At 40.0% G+C, this 21501-nt stretch overlaps 1 protein-coding gene across 2 annotated transcripts in view; it reads right to left on the reverse strand.

Annotated features, from left to right (window-relative positions):
• The window catches only part of TTC27 (tetratricopeptide repeat domain 27), a 502742-nt gene that overhangs the window by 50026 nt on the left and 431215 nt on the right, over window positions 1–21501 (reverse strand). For both annotated transcript variants that reach the window (XM_040350814.1, XM_040350813.1), the window contains exons 16-18: window positions 12934–12986; window positions 5202–5367; window positions 1819–2016 (exon numbers count right to left, since the gene is read on the reverse strand). In XM_040350814.1, coding sequence (XP_040206748.1) covers window positions 1819–2016; window positions 5202–5367; window positions 12934–12986 — 417 coding nt within the window. The remainder of the gene's footprint in view (window positions 1–1818; window positions 2017–5201; window positions 5368–12933; window positions 12987–21501) is intronic.

Below are 21501 nucleotides of genomic sequence, written 5' to 3' on the forward strand. Positions count from 1 at the left end.
GTATATCCCAAAACCAACATTTTAGCTGGAAAATTAGGGGGTCGTCTTATACGCCCAGTCGTCTTATACGCCGGCAAATACGGTACATATTCTACGTACACACACAGAACATAGGTACATAGATAGATTCAACTTTACAAAAGCCTAAAAAAAAATTAAACCATTTACTGCTACATCTGTACAACAGATGTTTAACTGTACTGTCTATAATTTTTCTTCTAAAAAGTCTAGACTCCCTGATATGATCCATATTACTAGACAATTAGAGCTAATGAAAATAACTGGGTACAGAACATGGATCTTTTGGAAACTATATATTTCTCAGAATAAATGTGACAACTTGTAATGCATGTTTTTTTTGTTTGTTTTTTTAAAGAAAGAAACTTTTTCCTGAACAGTGGAAGCAATTTGTTAACTACTTGAGTGTCATTTGTAAACTTATCTCATTACCTGGTATCTGGGGGTGCCTTTAGCACTATATCTATTTATCTTAGCAGTATACATTTTAAGGAACTGTGTCTCTAACTGCTAGTCTCAGGAAATCTGAAGTGAGATATAATGATGTCATTACTGTGCTCACCATTGTGTTCCTTGCTGGAGTCTGACATGAGAAACGAAAATCCTGTTTCTGCCAAGATGGCTGCCCCCAGAGACATAGTACAGAAAAAAGCATGGTAAGTCAGTATTGGGGAAATATCAGCTGCAGGGATACCACTGCCAATACTGTTCTAGTTCAAATGTTCAGGGGCATCCTTTCATTCCTAACACATTACCCAGTCCATATCAGTATAGATATCCAGCATGATATTTTTCCCAATTGAGATCTGATGTGTTTTCAGAGTGTTTCTTTATTTTTTTGTGCAGTGTATATGTATACAGTGGAACATCGGATTACGAGAATAATCCGTCCCAGGAGAATGCTTGTAATCCAAAGTTCTCTCATATCAAAGCGAGATTCCCCATTGAAGTCGATAGAAACTAAAATATTTTTTTCCGCATTGACTTCAATGGCATGCAATACCGCATGCGGCCAGAGGTGGAGGCGTCGGAGAGCCTCGGAAACAGCCGGAAAGGCCCGAGGACAGTTCGACTTACCTCAGCAAATCTCAGAAAAACTCAGGAATGGAGTATTTCCGAGTCTTTCTGAGCACTTCTGAACGGCGCCCCCCCCACCTCAGGCTGAACGCGGTACAGCACACAGCTTTGGCCTTAATCCTGCCCGTTTTGCAAGACAACACTCGCAAACCGAGTTAGGATTTTTTAAAATACAGTATTGCGAAACTCTCGTTAACCGCGTTACTTGCAATCCAAGGTTCCAATGTATATATATATATATATATATATATATATATATATATATATATATCTATATATAGATATATATATGTATATATATTATTAAAAAGGCTGGCCTTGTGTCTTCTATAGCAATCTTTCAGTAAATAGTTTTTCAGAGACTGGATACAGCAATTCATCTTACTAAAGAAACATTCTCCATTAGTCATGTATTTTAATAAATATAACGCCCTTTTGCAGTTCAAACATGCATAATCATTTACAATTTCATTTGGACAAACAGTATACATCAGTGCACTAGCAACAACCACCCTGAGCTCCCTCCCTTTGAACCTTTTCTCAAAATATCCCCCCATCCTTCCACTAGAGTATTGCAACATAGCATAAATATACATATCAGCTAATTACACGTGCTAAAAAAAAAAAAAGGCATTTTCTAGTATTACTACAGGGTACTTTTAGAGCATTACAGCATTTTTATTACATTTTCCAGGTCGGTTTGCAAAAAGTCTCAAAGAATACCTTTTCGTTTTCTTCTGCATTTTCACTTTCACCATTCCCATAAAGTTTGGCATATATCTTCCAAATTTTGGCATCACTTGAATCCTGGGCTGTTACTCTCCCAAACAATTCTTGCAACTTCCCTTTTAGAATGCTTGATGACTCTCCGTTGACATCCTCAATTCCTTCAACTACTGCTCTGGCTAAGATTTGGAGAACCTACACAAAAAATGATTTATTGGCGGAAAATAATCAAAAATACAGGGGGATACAAAAAAAAGCATAAAACCAAAACTATTTAATGGTATGTCAACAAAAGCAATGGTTTTAGTGCATGGGACACATGCCTTATGTCAGCAGTGCCAATTTTACATACTCCTCAACCACTGCATTCTTATGCAGTATGTTAAATACTTCTGACCACTGCACTGACCATGGTAAATTGTACATTATATTATAACCCTCAATTGTCTGAGGAATTCTTGATAGAAGACTTCCCTATCCTTGTGAGCAAGCCAGGGGTGGTGAAAAACTTAAAAAAGTTTTGGTTCTCAGGTGCAGACATTGCTGTAGCAAGTCCTTTTGTTGACTAAAAAAATATGAGGAGCTAAGAGTGTAGAGTGGCCGATACACATTGTACATTTTTTCCCCTACTTCTGGATGGGGTGTGGAGGACTATACTGGCTGGCACCCAGATTGTCCATGTACTGGACGGGTGAGTCTTGAGCAGAGTATGGGTGTGTGTTTCTGCTTTGCAGAACGATTATAACTACACATTATTACTTTACAAGCTTACCACTGTAAACATAAATGCTTTAGCGTTAAAATAAAGGTAGCCCTTCATTCCTACAATGTCCTACTTGTCATTGACTCCCCTTTGTCAGTCTTCCAGTATAAAATTATATACATTTTGTACATTACACCAATTTGTTTCTGCGTGCAGTAGCTCAATAATTCAAACTGCATGACTAATTATTCGAATAAAATGGCTTTTTGGTATGAGCAATGGAACATGTCAAATATAGATGAGTAATTCAAGGGACATTTAAATATAAACTGGCTAACATTAATCAATAGAAAGCAGAACAATGTTTGTGTATTCATGAACCAGAGTTTGATTATCCATTTTGCTTAATACCACCCAGAACTAGGATCCCGTTTCACTACATATGCTAAAACAAAAGGATAGGTTATGTAGTCACTGAAAGACATAATAATATAACATTGTAAGATTTGGCTACTTAATAACCTGCCAAAGCCCACTCAAAATATTTTTACATTTTGGCTAATGCTAGAGAGATAAGCCAAGGTTTCTTGTTTATCTATTCACTGGTCTGTATACTTACCATTACTAGAGGGTGTAATGCTTCCTATCTAAATTTAGTTTATATTATGGAAAATGCAAGAAATGCAAGAAAAGTGTGAACAACCTAAGATGGGCGGAAATAATCAATGCTCCAATATTGGTGGAAATACAATCAAAATCGTTGGCAGTGAGATGCTTCTGAAATCCTCCAGAGATATAAAGAAACCAGCAGGTAACTTACAGTATCTCACAAAAGTGAGTACACCCCTCACAGTTTTGTAAATATTTTATTATATCTTTTCATGTGACAACACTGAAGAAATTACACTTTGCTATAATGTAAAGTAGTGAGTGTACAGCTTGTATAACAGTGTACATTTGCTATCCCCTCAAAATAACTCAACACATAGTCATTAATGTTTAAACCACTAAAAACAAAGTGAAAATGTCCAAATTGTGCCCAATTAGCCATTTTCCCTCCCCGATGTCATGTGACTCGTTATTGTTACAAGGTCTCGGGTGTGAATGGGGAGAAGGTGTGTTAAATTTGGTGTTATCGCTCTTACTCTCACATACTGGTCACTGAGTTCAACATGGCACCTCATGACAAAGAACTCTGAGGATCTGAAAAAAAGAATTGTTGCTTTACATTAAGATGGCCTAGGCTATAAGAAGTTTGCCATGACCCTGAAACTGAGCTGCAGCACCGTGACCAAGACCATAAAGCGGTTTAACAGGACAGGTTCAACTCAGAACAGGCCTCGCCATGTTTGACCAAAGAAGTTGAGTGCACATGCTCAGCGTCACATCCAGAGTTTTTTTGGGGGGAAATAGACATAGGAGTGCTGCCACAATTTCTGTAGAAAGGGGTTGGGGGTCAGCCTGTCAGTGCTCAGACTATACGATGCACACTGCATCAAATTGGTCAGCATGGCTGTCGTTCCAGAAGGAAAGCCTCTTCTAGAGATGATGCACAAGAAAGCCTGCAAACAGTTTGCTGGAGACAAGCAGACTAAGGACATGGATTACTGGAACCATTTCCTATGGTCTGATGAGACCAAGATAAACTTATTTCGTTCAGGTAAGGATTACAAAGACAAGTGTGTCTTGCTTACAGTCAAGCATGGTGATGGGAGTATCATGGTCTGGTGCTGCATTAGTGCTGCCGCCACTGGGAAGCTACAGTTCATTGAGGGAACCAGAAATTCCAACATGTACTTTGACATACTGAAGCAGAGCATGATCCCCTCCCTTTAGAGACTGGGCCTTCAGGGCAGCATTTAAATATGATAACGACCCCAAACACACCTCCAAGATGACCACTGCCTTGCTAAAGAATCTGATGGTAAAGGTGATGGACCGGCCAAGCATGTCACACTCCTATTAAGCCTTTGTGGGTCATCCTCAAACTGAAGGTGGAGGATCGCAAGGTCTCCAACATCCACCAGTTCTATGATGTCATCATGGAAAAGTGGAAGAGGTTTAAGGCAGTGCTGGAAAAAAAATGGTGGTCACACAGAATATTGATGCTTTGGGCCCAATTTGGACATATTCACTTAGGGGTGTACTCACTTTTGTTGCCAGCAGTTTAGACAATAATGTCTGTGTGTTGAGTTATTTTGAGGGGACAGCAAATTGACACTGTTATACAAGCTGTACACTCATTACTTTACATTGGAGCAAAGTGTAATTTCTTCAGTGTTGTCACATGAAATGATATAATAAAATATTTACAAAAATGTGAGGGGTGTACTCCCTTTTGCGAAATACTGTAGCTTACAATACTCAGCTTTTGACTGCAATATGTCTATCAGCAGCCGAGTAGGAACAAAGCCTGCGAAAAAGCAAACAGGTAGGTATTTCTGGGTTGTAAGTGTTACTGGTTTATTGCAGAATCAAGATGAAACAAACTTAAGTATTTTTTTAACTCACTTTACGTGAGCTTTGAAAGGCAAAAATACGTGAAAAGGGTAAATATTTGGGGGATTTAATCATATGACAATTGTGCTATTAAGTATCTTTTTGATAAAAAGGCTAAGCTCTATTTAGCCGCACAATTAAATAGAGGAAGAAAAGTAAAATATTTGATAATGCCTACCTGCACATCTTTATATTTACCACGCAAGTCCATGAGTCTATGATAAGCTTTGACTGCTTCCCTGAACTGCCCTACATCAGTACTGGTAAGAAGATAGTTTTCCCATATTTGCCAGTGTTCAAAGTTGCATTTAATAGCCTCTTGAAGTGTTCGGAAAGCCTTGTCCCTTTAAAAAATCAGTAAACATTATTACACAGCAGATTATTTATTAGATGTGCATTAATTGTACATGCAAATGCAAGCTACTGAACTAAAGTTATGTTAAATAATTTCTTACTAAGCTTTGCATTTTGGCAGTTCAACAAATAAGTAACTCAACTCCACCTATATTTTACAGCACACAACAGTAGAATCAAATGATAGAATTATTGATTTTCAATTTTTTGATAAAAAATGTGCAACATTTGTAATTATAAAGAGTGCTTTTAGACAGAAAATAACACATTTGTAATTAAGTCTGAAATAAAGCTTCAGTTAGATTCCATTGAACTGACATACGCTCATTCTGTTTGATTGTTGCCATTACATCATTATTTGAACAACCTTGGTAGTCATCAGTAGGAAAAAATGTAATGGGTGGCTCTGGAATGATGAATTAAAAAGGAAACTAATTATTTGTAACACTTTAATTACGTTCCATTGAACATCTGAAAATGTAATATAGTAGCTGTCACTGACCTGAACTCTTCTAGCAGAAACTATGTATTTGAAATATTTTAGAGGATGTTTCTAAATTAAACCAAACGTGCGCCCAGCATTGAAAAAAAAAAGAAGAAATCTTCTTATGAGACACTGTAGCATACAATATTGATGGTAAACATCAAACATCAATTGATCAACACTTAATACCATGCATAACACATTATTTTCACCTTGACAAAGAATGCAGGAGAATTCAACACAGCAGTAGACTTATTGAGGAACCCCGGTCAAAACTTTATTTTAAGCTAGGATACAGTGGAGAAGGGTAGGAACCCTGGTCAGTTTTGTGCTGTCTGTGGATATGGTGGAGATATCCCACCACTTCCTGTGACACACCAGGAAGTAAGGAAATGTCTTTGCCAAAAACACGGACAACAACATAAACCTGACAGAGGTTCAAACCAATCCCCACATTTTTAATAAAAGTGTGTTTATTGCTCTTTATAAGTCTTCTTTGGGTAGATTATTCTCACTTGCAGTCTTGGGCCAGCCATACACACTTCGAATCTCGTTTGGCTTACCAGCAACTGGCCGGGATTGTAACCATTAATGGGCAGGCTGAATGTACCACGTTGTTTGATCGATCAACTTGGGTACAACCAGCCTGCCGGATTCTCTTGTGATTATCACTGGCTGCTACTATAGCCACTAGCAATAATCACTGTCTTCTCCTAGAGGGTTTGCCCACCCTCCCCTCCCGGGAGAAGACAATGGCCTGGCAGGAGGGATTCCCGCATCAACACTGTGTTGATGGGGGGAATAAAGCAAATTTATTTCCTGAAGTAATGAAATTCGCTCCATGTATGGCTGGCCTTGGTGACAGACAAAGAAGTAAAACAAACTTTCTCGAGGTGATATAAATACAGCAATAAAAGCCTGACAGAGATTGTAACTTTTCCCATTCTATGCAAAGATACGTGTCCCTGTGTTTGCCTGCAAGGCAATCTGACAATACAGATCAGTGATGATCTGTATTGTATCCCAAAAGAGAGCTGCTATGCATTTGTTAATGTGTGTATTGTCATACAGCCCTAAATTCCCCTAAAAAAATTCAGGTGGCATGGTGAAAGAATATGAAACATATAAAAATAAAGCTAAAAAATGCATAAAAAAGAAAACAAATTCAGCCACTACATCCAAAAAATGGTAAGCTGCAATATACTATTTTTTTTTGTGTTTAATAAAGCTTTAAGACTGGGGTACATAAGTGACAAGAGCAGCTATCAGAAATTTTGGGTACCCTTACACAGTTTTAGGCCAGGAACGCCCCCAGGTCTGATCACCAATATTCGCCAGGATCAACCCACCAAATCCATCCACTGGCCATGCCACAGTCCTGCATGTAGCCCCCTCCCCCCCTGTACACACTCAGTCCCCTCTGACACACACACACCAGAACACATCAAACACACACAAAACACAACGCGCACACAAAACACAACACACACGCAGCTGTGGCCCCTCTGTACACAAACAACTCCTCCCCTCACTTATACACACAGCCCCTACTTGTAAAGGAGGTCTTCCTAGTTCCAGTTAATTTCCACAAAGCTGACACATGTCGCTGAGAGAGGAGCTGTAGGCGATCACAATCCAGAATACAGTACAAGCAGCACGCTAAAAAAAAAAACAGAGCAGCAGCAGCTGACTCTTCTGTTGGAAATTAAAGCATAGAAAAAGACATGGCAGCCACGCTCCTCCAGGCCCTACTCAGTGGTCGGTCCTCTGGGGATGCCCGGGCCCCTCATGTGTTTTGGTTGTTCCCCCCCCTAATGGCAACCCTATAAGCGACTCAAGGCCCCGTACATTTCAGAAGTGCGAGTGAGCATGAGCAAGTAAATAAAAATAAAACATTTGGGACATGGCAACTAAAAATCGTACATGTGTCTTTAGGACTGTCAGTCAATACCTTACAACTCTAGACACTTCAAAAGAAGGAATCCATGAATGCAGGGCCATATGTTTACTAAAGCTGATCATCATCGTTGTTAAAGCTGGGACAGTTTAAAAACAAAGTGAAACCCTCACCAAAAACATAATGAGGCCAGAAATAATACAAATATAAAGTTAAATGGTCTTAACTAATTCTAACTAAATCACACAAAAAATTAAGGCTGAAGTGGATATATGAATAATGAAGATGCATGTTTCAGTAGTACAGAAAGGCAGGTAAAGGGAAACGTAATGTGATCTGGCCATTTACAGGTTTATACATTGTCAGCACTGTCAGTCAGTAGTTACTTTTAACCTCCCTCAAACAACTTCAAAGCAAGCTATCAGTGGAAGCAGATCCACAGCTATTATTTAATTTTACTACAGTTGAACATAGAACACAAGCCAAAATAAACGTTGTTTCATAGGAATGGGTTTCAAATCTCTGACAGTTAGCAGAAGAAAAGCAAACACCAGGAAGGCGCCTGCCCAATAAACACATGTTCTAAATAACAGTTTTTATGTGTGAAATGAAGGGACAGCAGAATGGTAACCCTCACTAAAATGGTCGTATATCAGTACATTAGCCCTGTAGCAATAAAAAAAAAAAAGAGTACGAAGACAAACTAAAATAGTAGTATATTAATACACTAGTCTTGTAGTTGTGACAAAGTAGCCCTACCAACTGTCATTCCCATGAATACCCAATGGACAACAGGAAAACGTCTCTATTGTATCTCAACAAGCAGGAGTACATACTCTGAAGTCCTGTACACACGACAGGGTATTCCGGCAGTAAAAAGTCCACCGGCAATCCCGCCGGAAAACCCAGAACCTGCTTGGTAAGTTTCCCTGTGTACACACGGCCAGGATTCCCGTCAGAACAACTGGGGGGAGAGCTTTGGCCGGGAACCTCGGCCGTATGTATGCTCCCTCGCAGTGTTTCCCCATAAGAAAACTGCCGGGCTTAAAACCAACAAGAATCCTGGCGGGACAATAGAGAGCAGGTTCTCTATTTTCCCACTGGCAGTTTTCCTGTCTGGAAAATTGCGAGGAAGCATACACTCAGCCGGTTTACCCGGTCAAAAGCTCTCCTGACAGTTTTCCTGATGGGAAACCCGGCCGTGTGTACGAGCCTTTACACAGGTTACCTCAGTGGCCAGTAATGGCACACTAACTGGGCATAGATAGGAAAGCTGGTATAATTTAGACATGAAGAGAATGTTTCCAGAATATGATTTTCTGGCTATAAAAGTAATTATAGTAATTCTTGTGCCACCTGTTTGCAGACAGGATTATTGGATTTACAGTATATGTTTAAATTGTTGGGTTAATGCTAAAGTAAACTTACCATACAATCATGTCGGGCTGATCACTGCTTGGGCACTCACAGGGAGCTCCTATGAATGAATACAAAGCTTCTGCTAATTGGCTGTATTGGAAATCCACACACCTCTTTATATCAGCCAACCAGAGGAAGCTTTGTATTCTTCATAGAATACAAAGCGCTTTGTAAATGGCTAAGCAGTGTTCAGATTGGATTTTGTTTCCGGGATCCCATCCTGCTGCCAGAACACAGTGCAGTATACTGTAGCTACATACAGCTTATACAGTGCACACAGCGGGCATATCTAGTAATGAAGGTAATAGTTTGCTTGGACCAACTCGGTCCAAACAAACTATTTAAACTTAAATGAAACCTGAAGATCAGGTTTAATAAAAAGTCTATTAACTTTGGGGTGCAGTCACACACCATTTGCAAAGAAAATTGTATTTGTTTACTATGCCAGTTGGTCAGTGTGCCTCAACACTGCTAGGAGATAGGAAACACAGCATTTATCCTGTTCTTTGTAATCTGATCTCCCCAGCTCATCCGCAAAGCAGTTGTAGAAAACGGTTGTTTTGTTTAAATTTGCCATTTTCTAGCAGCAAATAGTAAAACACATTACGGAAAGGCAATATATTGCATATTTGCTAAACGTAAAGCATTCCCTGATTGGATGAAGCGGAGAAGCAGGGCGGTGCTAGTCTTTGAATGGTGCCCATGTCGAGTGGCTGACCTCCTGTGTTCAGAATGAAGTAGAGCAGCTGCCCAGCTGGGAACACAGAAGCAAGTGGAGATCATTAGAGTAGTGGGATCGCCCAGATATGTTCTAAACATACCCAAACACGTAATCTTTTGGCTTCACCCTCTAAGATTTTTTATTAGAGCACAAGCACTGACATCACTAATTTAAGTAATCTCACTTTATGTAAATAAAGGATGAAATGTCTTCTAAGATTCAGATTATAGGCTCATGCAAGATCCTTATTGCATCACAGTAAAGTTCACTTCTTAACCACTTCCATACCAGGCACTTACGCACCTTCATGCCCAAGCCAATTTTCAGCTTTCAGAGCTGTCGCATTTTAAATGACAATTGCACGGTCATGCTACACTGTATCCAAACAATTTTTTTATAATTTTGTTCCCATAAATAGAACTTTCTTTTGGTGGTATTTGATCACCTCTGCGATTTTTATTTTTTGCGCAACAACTAAAAAAAATACAGAACATTTGGAAAAAAAAATTGTTTTTATTTTTTTCTGTTATTTTTTTTGTAAATAAGTAAGTTTTCTTCTTCAATTACGGGCACTGATATGGCGGCACTGATGGGCACCGATGAGGCGGCACTGGTATGCAGTACTGATGGGCACTCATAGGCCGCACTGATGGGCACTCATAGGCCGCACTGATGGGCACTCATAGGTGGCACTTATGGGTGGCACAGATAGGTGGGCACTGGGCATGGATGGGCACTGAGGGGTGGCACTGATGGACACTGAGGGGTGGCACTGTTGGCATTGCTGGGCATCACTTGTTTATTTACCAATTTGTGTCAGTCAGTGCCCATGTTGCCAGTCAGTGCCCATTTGTGAGCACTAATTGGCATATATTGTGGTAATTTTTTTTATTGTTTTTTTTTATGGTTGCCCCCTTCCCTAGTGTTTTTTTATGGTTTCCCCCTTCCCTGGTGTTTTTTTATTCAGTGTGGGTATACGAGGGGGAGATGCGCTTATAAACAATCAGCGCAAACCCCCCCTGTCAGGAGACCCGCCGATCGGCTCTCCTCTACTCGCGTCTGTCAGATGCGAGTGAGAAAAGAGCCGATCAACGGCTCTTCCTGTTTACATCGTGGTCAGCCGTGATTGGACTCACCGATCGCCGCACTGCGTGCCCCCACGGGCGCGCACCTGCATGTTATCCTGCTGGACATTAATAGACGACCAGTCAGGATAACACAACCACTTCCCGGACGTCAATTGTCTATTGACCGGGAAGTGGTTAAGTAATTTGGTAACAATCTAGCTAATCCAAATTGCACCAAATGAATAAAAAGGAACAACTAAAGAGCAAATTAGAGGCATATGCTTCTGAGATATGACCTATACCATTTGGAACATATCACTCTCAGATGCTACAACATAAAGAAGTAAATCATTTTTCCTCTAACCACTAACCAACTAGGCACAGCGATGGAAGGTGTGCTACTTACAGATTTTTATGGTATAGACAGATGGCTTAATCAATACTCTGCAAACTGCCACTGAACTGTAGTTAGGATGCCTAGGATGCTATATATTTCTAATACAATGAAGACTGGTTGAACATCAAAGTAAATCTAAACACTGTTGAACACTTTTCAGATAAACTTTTATCCTTTTAAGTAGTGTGCATTTGCCCCAATCCAAACTACTTTCCTTTGCAAAAATTTAACACATTTCCTCTGGGGCCCAGCTGGAGCATGACTCAACTACCCGGAACTTGTGGTGTAAATCTTGACAAACATGGCTCAGGTTTTTTTTTGTCCCAGTGCTTTCACTTTTAAGCAAATGAGGGAGGGTCAGCAGCCCTGTGTAAGCTCTGGGTACAATGACTCACACAGCTTACAGGGGACTTCTTTCCTAGGTCCAGTGGCTGAATAGAGCTGCAGAGGAGTGAAAGGAAAGGTGAGTATTTTCAGCTTATTCAGTGTATATAATAAATTAAATCAGTGCCGTGCTACCAATCTCTATATAAAACATGTGGTACTATATGAAACCTTTAAAAGGCATATATTCCCACAAATTATATAAGTGCAAAAATAGAAAATAAACTATACACCAATATGAAAATATCTACCAAATAATTAATCGTGCCAGTTAATATAATTAAACATAAAGTGACAGTTCATCAAATAAAGGTGATGTGAAATCCATAATGAAGAAATTTCCAGTGCTTCTATGACCACTTCCTGTGCACCTCTGTGTTCACACCTTACTGATATGATAGATCACATGTGCACTCATATCCAGCTTGTTGTTTCCAGCTAATATCCTGAGAGAGGTTCTTGTAATGTAGCCTCCCACTCACTAGGGTACTCATATCCTGACGTGTATACAGTGCCTTGAAAAAGCATTCACAACCCTTGAAACTTTCAACATCTCTGCATCACCAAAAACAGGCTGAGTGGGAGCATAGACCCACTATACCATGGGTATAGTGAACATGATGGAATAAATTCAACTCAGTGTCTGCATATGTGTCTTAAAGCGGAACTAAACTCTGCTATCCCTATTGTGTTTTTCCTCTAGGTAATCATTTTCCGTAGACAGCGTAACTCGCGGACACAGTATGCTGTCAGTGGGGTGTGCTGTCAATCAAAGGACGGGGTGCGCCAGTGACGTCAGCAAAAATTTCAGGACGGATTGCAAGAAGACAATACAAGTATGGGGGAATTTTACAGGCAGCGATCAGTAGCTTAAGTATAGTAATGAGGATTTGAATGTGCTGAAGTTGGGTTGGAGAGTTTACAACTACTTTAAAATTCTGAGCAATCTTGGTCGGTAAATTGGAGTAGAGAAATTAACCACTCAGATATCTTGCCCTGGAGCTCACATAAACAAAGAGGTGGGCTTCAGGGCAGGAATGACCTGGCCGCAGCTCATTGTAGAGCTCAAAGCTCATTCATAATCACTTCTAATCTTAAATAGCAATCACATTTATAATGGCCAAAGCAAGCTATTAAAATAATGGGAAAATGTTTTGTATTTGCAGTAGAAAATTTTAAATACTTACTTCTGTTTTAATCTGATGAATGCGGAAGACAAATTATTCCAAGCTTCTGCATTCTACAATTAAATAATGAATAGAATAAGAGACAAAATACTTGAAATATTTATGCACATTCAGTATATGTTCTAAGTACTTTTAGGAAATCTAAAACAAACATTGTAGGCAAGTATAAAATGAAAATACCCCAGAATTGCATATTCAAATAAGAACAAAGTTAGAAAGCCATCCTTAAAAGCAGAGAAAGTACAAATATGAATCAGAATGGATTTGTGGAGAGGTAATTCTGACTCTGGATTGTGACAAAAACAAGAGAGAGTGCCCTTTTTGAAAAACTAAAATGTCCTTTTATGGTATTACAATACAAACTTAAAAAAAAACAAAAAAACAAGGAGGTCATTGGGCTCTGCTACCCAAATCACTATTATTTTAGAGCTTTGTTGGTGCAGGTCCCCCTGCATGTTCTGTGTTCTTTTCAATCCAAGATCCTTGCCTATATATGGGGTGAGTCTAGGCCATGGGTTGCGAAACATATCTTGCTTCGACCCAAAATACAAGGAAGATTGGGAGTCCCACATGTATCTAGTTATTTACGCGCTGCACAAATATCCCAACTTACTTCAGGGCACAAAATACTTTCTAGTCTTATTACCTCCCATTCTTTTAAAGTGTGGGATTCAGTTAAACTTTCCAGTTAACCTCTATCCCCTCATCTTCCGTTAATCATCTTTTTAGGTTACCCTTTTTCACTCATGTTTGAGATTCCCCCCAAAGTTTTATTTGGTGGTTGGACACAAATTTGACTCACCTATATGATCCCCTTTGGAATTAATTCCTTTGAATCCCTCAAAGAATTGCATATTATATCACCTAATGTTCAATATAAACATGCATCTTTCCTGCTTCACTACTCCGATACCCCTTTACAGCTTACACAACCCAACACATCCTGGGCACTATCTTCACTATCTACTTGCTGCTATTAATGTCCTGCTTTTTTCACCACCTAGTTATTATGCCTATTTGGGCCTCTAACGTTAGGATATCTCTTAAGAAGATTCGTAAAATATATGGGTTAACACATCTAATAAGCTATTAACCACTTCAGCCCTGATTTTACCCCTTTCCTGACCAGAGCACTTTTTACAATTTGGCACTGTGTTGCTTTAACTGACAATTGCGGTCATGCGGAGCTGTATCCAAGCAAAATTGGCACCCTTTTTTCTATGACAGGCAGAGAGGAGGGGGTAAGGGGGAGAGCTGAGAGCAGAACTGCGGATGAAGGAGGGACATACACTGACCACGGTGGTCATGGCTCAGTAGCCCTGATTTGCATCTTTGGCGCAGAGAGGGGGATACAGGAAGTGGCAGGTTCAGGTTTTTTTTCTTACAGTGTAGAGAGGGGCAGATTACACAGCACAAGCACTGTGCTGTTTAATTTGCTTTAAGGGACCAGGATCTGTATTATTATTTTTTTGAGTTAACAAACACTTTAACATTCTATGGGGAGGATGTAGGTGGTTTTATCCTCTGAGGCTAGTCACTTCAGTTGATATATGTAAAGCTGCTTTCACACTGGGACGTTTTGCAGGCGCTATAGCATAAAAATAGTGCCTGCAAAGCTCCCTGAAAGAGCCGCTCCTTTCACTCCAGTGTGAATACCCATGTGCTTTTACACTGGATTGGTGCGTTGGCAGGACGTTCAAAAAAGTCCTGCCAGCTGCATCTTTGAGGCGATGTAGGAGCGGTGAATACACCGCTTCTAAACCGCCCCATCCCATTGAAATCAATGGGCAGCGCCTCCAAACCGCCTGCCACTGCAGAAGTGCTTTGCGGGTGGTTTTAACCCTTTTTCAGCCGCTAGCGGGGGTTAAAAGCACCACGCTAGTAGCCGAAAAGCGTTGCAAAAGCAGGGTTTAAAACCTGACTACACTCCAGAATGAGTATTCAATGGGTGACTATAAAAGTTATCAAATAAATATATACGTTCAGTTTTGTCCAACAAATCTTACTCTAAACCTGGATGACTTGGTCAATAAATTATAAATATGGAATGCAAGAGAACATAGGTCAACAAGTGACATGTAAGCTAGAACTGATCACATAAAATGTATAATGATTTCCATCAGCATGGCTGAAATAAAACATTACCTGATCGCCCATATTCCATTTTCATACAACATGAGCTAAATCAAATCATAACACCATACAGGATGGCATCATTACAAACATTAACATCGCTGACATCATTCATAGCAATACAAATTATAGCATCAAAACATGTTTTCCAGTAGCAAAGTTTAGAAAGTACATGGCTTTGTTTATGTACAATTACTCATAATTGATTAAATCACCAGAAGAACAAATTTAACAAAATAACGCATTTAATATGATGACTACATACCATGTTTTTATTTAGTCACTAGGGTAAAAATAAATCTAAGGCCTTGTACACACGATAGGTTAACCAGAGGACAACGGTCTGAAGGACCGTTGTCTTAGGTTAACCTATGAAGCTGACTGATGGTCCGTCGTGCATACACACCATCAGTTAAAAAAACGATCGTGTCAGAACGCGGTGACGTAAAACACAACGACGTGCTGAAAAAAACGAAGTTCAATGCTTCCAAGCATGCGTCGACTTGATTCTGAGCATGCACGGGTTTTTAACCGATGGTTTTGCATACTAACGTTCGGTTTTGACCTATCGGTTACCAATCCATAGGTTAAATTTTAAAGCAAGTTCTCATTTTTTTAACCTAAGGTGGTTAAATAACCGATGGCGCCCACACACGATCGGTTTGGACTGATGAAAATGACCTATTAGACCGTTTTCATCGGTTTAACCTATAGTGTGTACAAGGCCTTACATGACCAAAAATGATAGTACTAATAACAAATGCAATTAGTCAATATTTTAACATCACATTCATTATCCTCACAGGTCACATTAATGTGACTTATGAGACGTATGAGAATAAACATTTCCTCATAATGTTGACCATGTTCTAAAAATGCTAGTAGGCTGGTATTATGTTGACCCTCGGCCCAGAAGCATATCAGGACTGTCCGAAGGATTTGCCTTATTATTTACTTGATTTTGATTGTCAATTTGTGTTTTCTGCATTAGTGTGTGAATAGGAAAGCGGGTATATAGGAGTTGCTATCGATCGTTTTGCAAAAAATGAAGTAATGCAATAAAATACTTAAATATCCTTAAAGAAAGACTCTAAAATAGTAATAGACCACTTTCTAGTCAAAAACAGTTTTCAGGCATGTAGCCCAGTGCTTAAATAGGCAATTATAACAAACATGTGTTATGACATAATATGTAATTTGACCCAAACTTATTAAATAAAAGAGAAACAGCTGTGTAGAGGGAATAAAACTGGCTAAGGGACATCCATTCTAAAAATAGGCCATGCTAGTGGCAAATCTTGCACAATAGCAACAACCAATCTCGACCCAAAGAACCCAAGCCACCATCGACCTATAAGAGGTCTCAGCGTTTTCTCCAAGATCATGGAGAAAGTTGTAGTGCAACAGCTACAACAGCATTTAGACACCCATAAACTACTGGACCCACTACAATCGGGATTCCGGCCAGGTCACGGCACTGAAACAGCACTTCTCAAAATATGGGATGATACTCTCGAAGCAGCAGACGAAGGAAAATCTTGTCTTCTGATACTGCTAGACCTTAGTGCGGGGTTTGACACAGTTGATCACAAAATCTTGCTGACTCGGCTCACAGAAGTAGCCAGAGTCGCCGACTCAGATCTACCCTGGTTCTCACCATTTCTGGAAAATCGATCCCAGATAGTGAAACTAGGACCTTTCACCTCAGAAGCATGGACTCTGACATGTGGACACTCTGACATGACACTCTGACATGTGGAGACTCAAGGTTCCCCCCTGTCGCCCGTGTTATTCAATATTTATCTTCGCCCACTCCTCAAAATTATCAGTAACCAGGATCTACTATACCATTCTTACGCCGATGATGCTCGGATCTATTTTCGTATAAACAACAAAAAGGACCAACACCTCGGACTAGAAAAATGCCTCACTCTGATAGACAACTGGATGACTGAGAGTCACCTCAAACTCAATGGATCAAAAACAGAACTTCTTCTGATCCATGCAAACACAAAGAGATCGGGCAGGACGACATGGTCGCCCCTGCCGATATTTGGACAGACCATTACCCCAGCACCAAAGTCAAAAGTCTAGGAGTCATTTTTGACTCGGACATGACAATGCATGCTCAAATTGGGTCAGTAGTCAGCAGGTCTCACCATCTCTTGCATCCACTAAGAAGACTCATGCCCTTCATTCCGAAAAAAGACACCGCAGTAGTAGTAGGAACACTAATAAACTCCAAGCTCGATTATGCAAACTCTCTGTACCTAGGTCTTCCAAAATAACAGATTGCCCATCTGCAAGTCGTCCAGAACACGGCAGTGCGACTGGCAACAGGCAAAAAAACCCTGGGAATCAATTTCCCCCTCCCTGAGGTCCCTCCACTGGCTGCCCGTCAAGGACCGAATCACATTCAAGGCCCTCTGCCTGACGCACAAGTGTGTGCACAAGGCATCGCCCCCCCAATATCTATGTGTGAAAATAAAATTCCACAACCCCAATCGTGTTCTCCGATCAGCCAACCAAAATCTATTACAAATCCCCAAGGCCGCTACAAGAGCAAAGGAGAACAAAGATTTGCAGTCCAAGGACCTCGACTGTGGAACTCATTACCATCTAATTTACGAAATGGAAGAGAATCACCAGGCCTTCAGGAAAAAACTCAAGACCCATCTTTTATGAAGGCTAAATAAAAGGAAAAAGGGATGCCAAGCGCCTTGAGGCGATTCAGTTCGCATTTGTAGCGCTATATATAAGCGCTATATACAAGTTATTCACTCACTCACTAAGAATAAGGCCAACACACGGTTATCATAGTACATCAGTAAGCTCTCTTCCTAATAGAAATTCAATGATAGACAAATATTTCAAGATATGCTTTTTAAACTCTTCTGCAGATGCACAGCAAACCAGTTGAAAACTGGCAACACAATAGTCCATCAGAGAGTACAGCATACAAGAATTACATCAAGTTTACTTCCTTTCAAAACCTGAAGCTGTCCAGCACTGCCATCAACTTAAATTTGGCAGAAATTACTGAGACCGTGGTAAAGCTTTACACTAGAGATGTCTAATCAAAAGCAGCATGCAAGTGTTGTGATCACCATCTCCTCAAAGTTGAAAAAAGGCAAAATGATTCACCTATGCACAAAAAGACCTGGGGTATAGAAAAATCTGTAATTTAGGCTGGGTTCTCAAATTCTGAAAAATTCTTCTTTAACCATAGAAAGTTTGTCCATGAAGAGCTAAAGAAAAGTACATGGATGCATGTCTGCAGGCAACAATAAAGCACAAATATGCTTTGGACGTTGCAGTTTGAAGGCTAAAGAGGAAACCCATCTGGTTAATCTTCCCCATTTTATCAGCACCAAAACAGTCTCAAACCGTAACATTTCCTCTGCTATGCTTTACAGAAAGTATCCTTACACCTGCTCTACTTCTCATATAAATTCTCTTCCTTGATCCAAACACCTCAAGCTTACATTAACTCTCCTATAATACAAATTTTTTATCTTTCAATTTACACTTTCTTTTTGCCCAAAGTAACACTACTTTTATCTGCAAATTTAAGATATGGCTTTTCCTTTAGGGCTAGGTTCACACATGTTCGTTGTGAATTTCCCCTCCGTTTTCACTGTGAATTTCCAAATTTAGATACGGTTCAGATATTATGAGCCAGCGGCCACTGGCAACTTTAACAATAGCTGGTTGTTAAAGGAGCAGGCGGGAAGCCGGCCGCCACATCCCTAACAACGGATGACTCTTCAGCTTTCCCCACTGGCAGATGAAAGTAAAAAAACACATTGTGAAACACACAGCATGGGGGTAAGGGCAACCACACGCCAAAAAAAGAAAAACTGTGTGCATCCCCCCCCCAGTTTCTGGTATTGATTTCAAGGGGAACCCCTGCAACATTTTTTTAAAGGTGTGCAGTCCCCCCCAAAATCCATACCAGACCCTTATTCGAACAAGTGGCCTGTCAGGCCAGAAAATGGGGGGGGGGCATGCCAGTTACCACCACCCCTCCCCCCAAACCATACCAGGCTACAAGCCCTCAACATGGGTGGGTACTTTGGGGCCAGCTACCACCCCAAAGCACCTTTTCCCCATGTTAGATGGGCCGACCAACCCTAGCTGGTGGCTGTGGGAGTCTACAGGCAAGGGAGCTTATCATAATCTGGATGCCCCTGTTAACAAGGGGGCCCCCAGATCCACCTCTCCCCATTGTGACTGAGTATGGCGGTACATTGTACCCCTATTCATTCACCAAAAAAAGGTTCCCATCCTTTTCTGGCCCTGCCAGGATGCATGCTCGGATAGGGGGCTTGTATGGATTTTGGGTGGTACGCCACGCCGTTTTTCAACTTTGGCGTGGTGGTTCCCCTAAAATCCATACCAGACCTAAGGGTCTGGCATGGATTTTGGAGGATCCCACACCATTTTTTTTTACATTTTTTGCGTGCGGTTCCCTTTAAAAAGGGACTGGTATGGTTTGATGGGGACCCCCACGCTGTTTTTTTCCTCATTGAATTTGTGTTCAAAACTAATGAGATATGTGATTTAGATGCGCTCCCATAGAAGGCAAATGAGCCTGGAATTTGCATCTCAATCGCATTGCAGTGCTCAGAAATGCACAGGACTCTTTTTTTGCCCACCATAGAAATTCTCATCAAACCACTAGTCATTTAAATGGTAGAAACAATAATAATAATAATAATAAATATAAAAAGAACAAAAAGCATAAAGATAAAAAAAAAACATATCCCCCCAGAAATAAGAATGAAGGAGACCAAAATTCTGATAAAAATTCCAGCAATTGTGTTATAACTTCTGAGGCAGTTCCCCATAGTTCTTGTGATGACATTAAAAACTTCTGTTCCGAAAAATTTGGAGAATCTGGTGCAGGCATACACAGCAGGGATGGTGGTGATGTCAGTGCAACTAAGAGATACAATGTTGTAGTGTCGAATAATCTCCAAGCCTTGGAAACCGAAATCCCTTCAACTGATATGTCTGTAGCAATAGCTAGTATAAATAATGAAACCGATCAAAGTTTTTTATTGAAAACTGTCCTCCCAGAAAAAAGAAAAAAGGAAAGTATGAGGATTCAGAGGAGAAAGGAAGCATAGGAAGAAAAAGAGGGAAACCGGGGAGTCCAACACTACCATAAAGATTTTTAATCTGTCTACACATAACCTTTCGGAGGGAGACATCTCCTCCAGAAGGATCTGAATTTTTCACCTAGTTGTAAAGTAAACCTATTTCATCTCTTCAAAGATCGTCATAAATTTGTCAGAGACATTTCTCTCTCTAAAATACAACAGGCTGATCACAGCTGACACAATCCTATATTACATACAAATTTTAGACCAAAATCAATCTTTTACCCCCACCAAAGAATGAGTACATTAAAACCTTCTATACAATGGTATATGCAGACTTTGTAAAACTCAACAGCAATTCACAACATGAGTGTCCATCTAACCGTAATCCACAAGAGAAAAAAGCCTTAGAGTGTCTTAAAACTAATAAGGAAATAGTCATCCTTACTGCCGATAAAGGCGGGGGTGTGGTTATCCTCAATAAAAAGGATTGCATACAGAAATCCAATAGGTTATTGTCGGATACACATACCTATCAAAAACTAAATCAAGACCCACTAAAGACATATAAAACACTTCTGTATAGCATAGTGGATGAGTCATATAAAGGTGGTGTGATAAATAAAGCTGAGAACAATTTCCTAACAAGACAGCATTATAAAACACTGTACTTTCATCAAATCCCAAAAAGGTACACAAGAATGCAGTTAACCACCCTGGACGACCAATTATCACCAGCATCTCGTTTTACTTGGTTGTCTTTAGATGTGTGTTCTCTATACATGTCAAGCCCTCCTACAACTGAAGTTCAATACTGATAATTTGAATCCCCTTCAAGCTCAATTATCAGTGACTGCACAGCATTTGCATTAGAGCACAATTATTTCCAATTTCAAGTCTCATACTACCTAGAGAAATCCGGAACAGCTATGGGAGCCCATTTTGCTCTATATTATGCCAATTTATTTTAGGGGCTTTTGGGAGGAAAGGCACATCTGGAGGAAAAACCCCTTCAGCCAACATCTGATATACTATGGGAGATATATTGATATCATTATCATCTAGGAGGGGCCTCCAGATGCGATTTCGAAAATGTGTTGAATATTGCAATACTAATCTGTATAATATTCTGTTAACTTTTGTTTCTGATTCTAAGAATCTGGTATTCTTGGATCTTGTATTATCAAGGGACGAGGATCTCAACATTGTGTCCAAAATCCATTTCAAAGATACTGCAGGTATTTGCACCAGAATAGTTGCCAATTAGTAAGTTGGAAACAGAATATACCATACAGTCAATACCATAGACTCAGGATAAACTGCACCCAAT

This window comes from Rana temporaria, chromosome 4, assembly GCF_905171775.1.
Source record: "Rana temporaria chromosome 4, aRanTem1.1, whole genome shotgun sequence".
NCBI classification, from domain to species: Eukaryota; Metazoa; Chordata; class Amphibia; order Anura; family Ranidae; genus Rana; species Rana temporaria.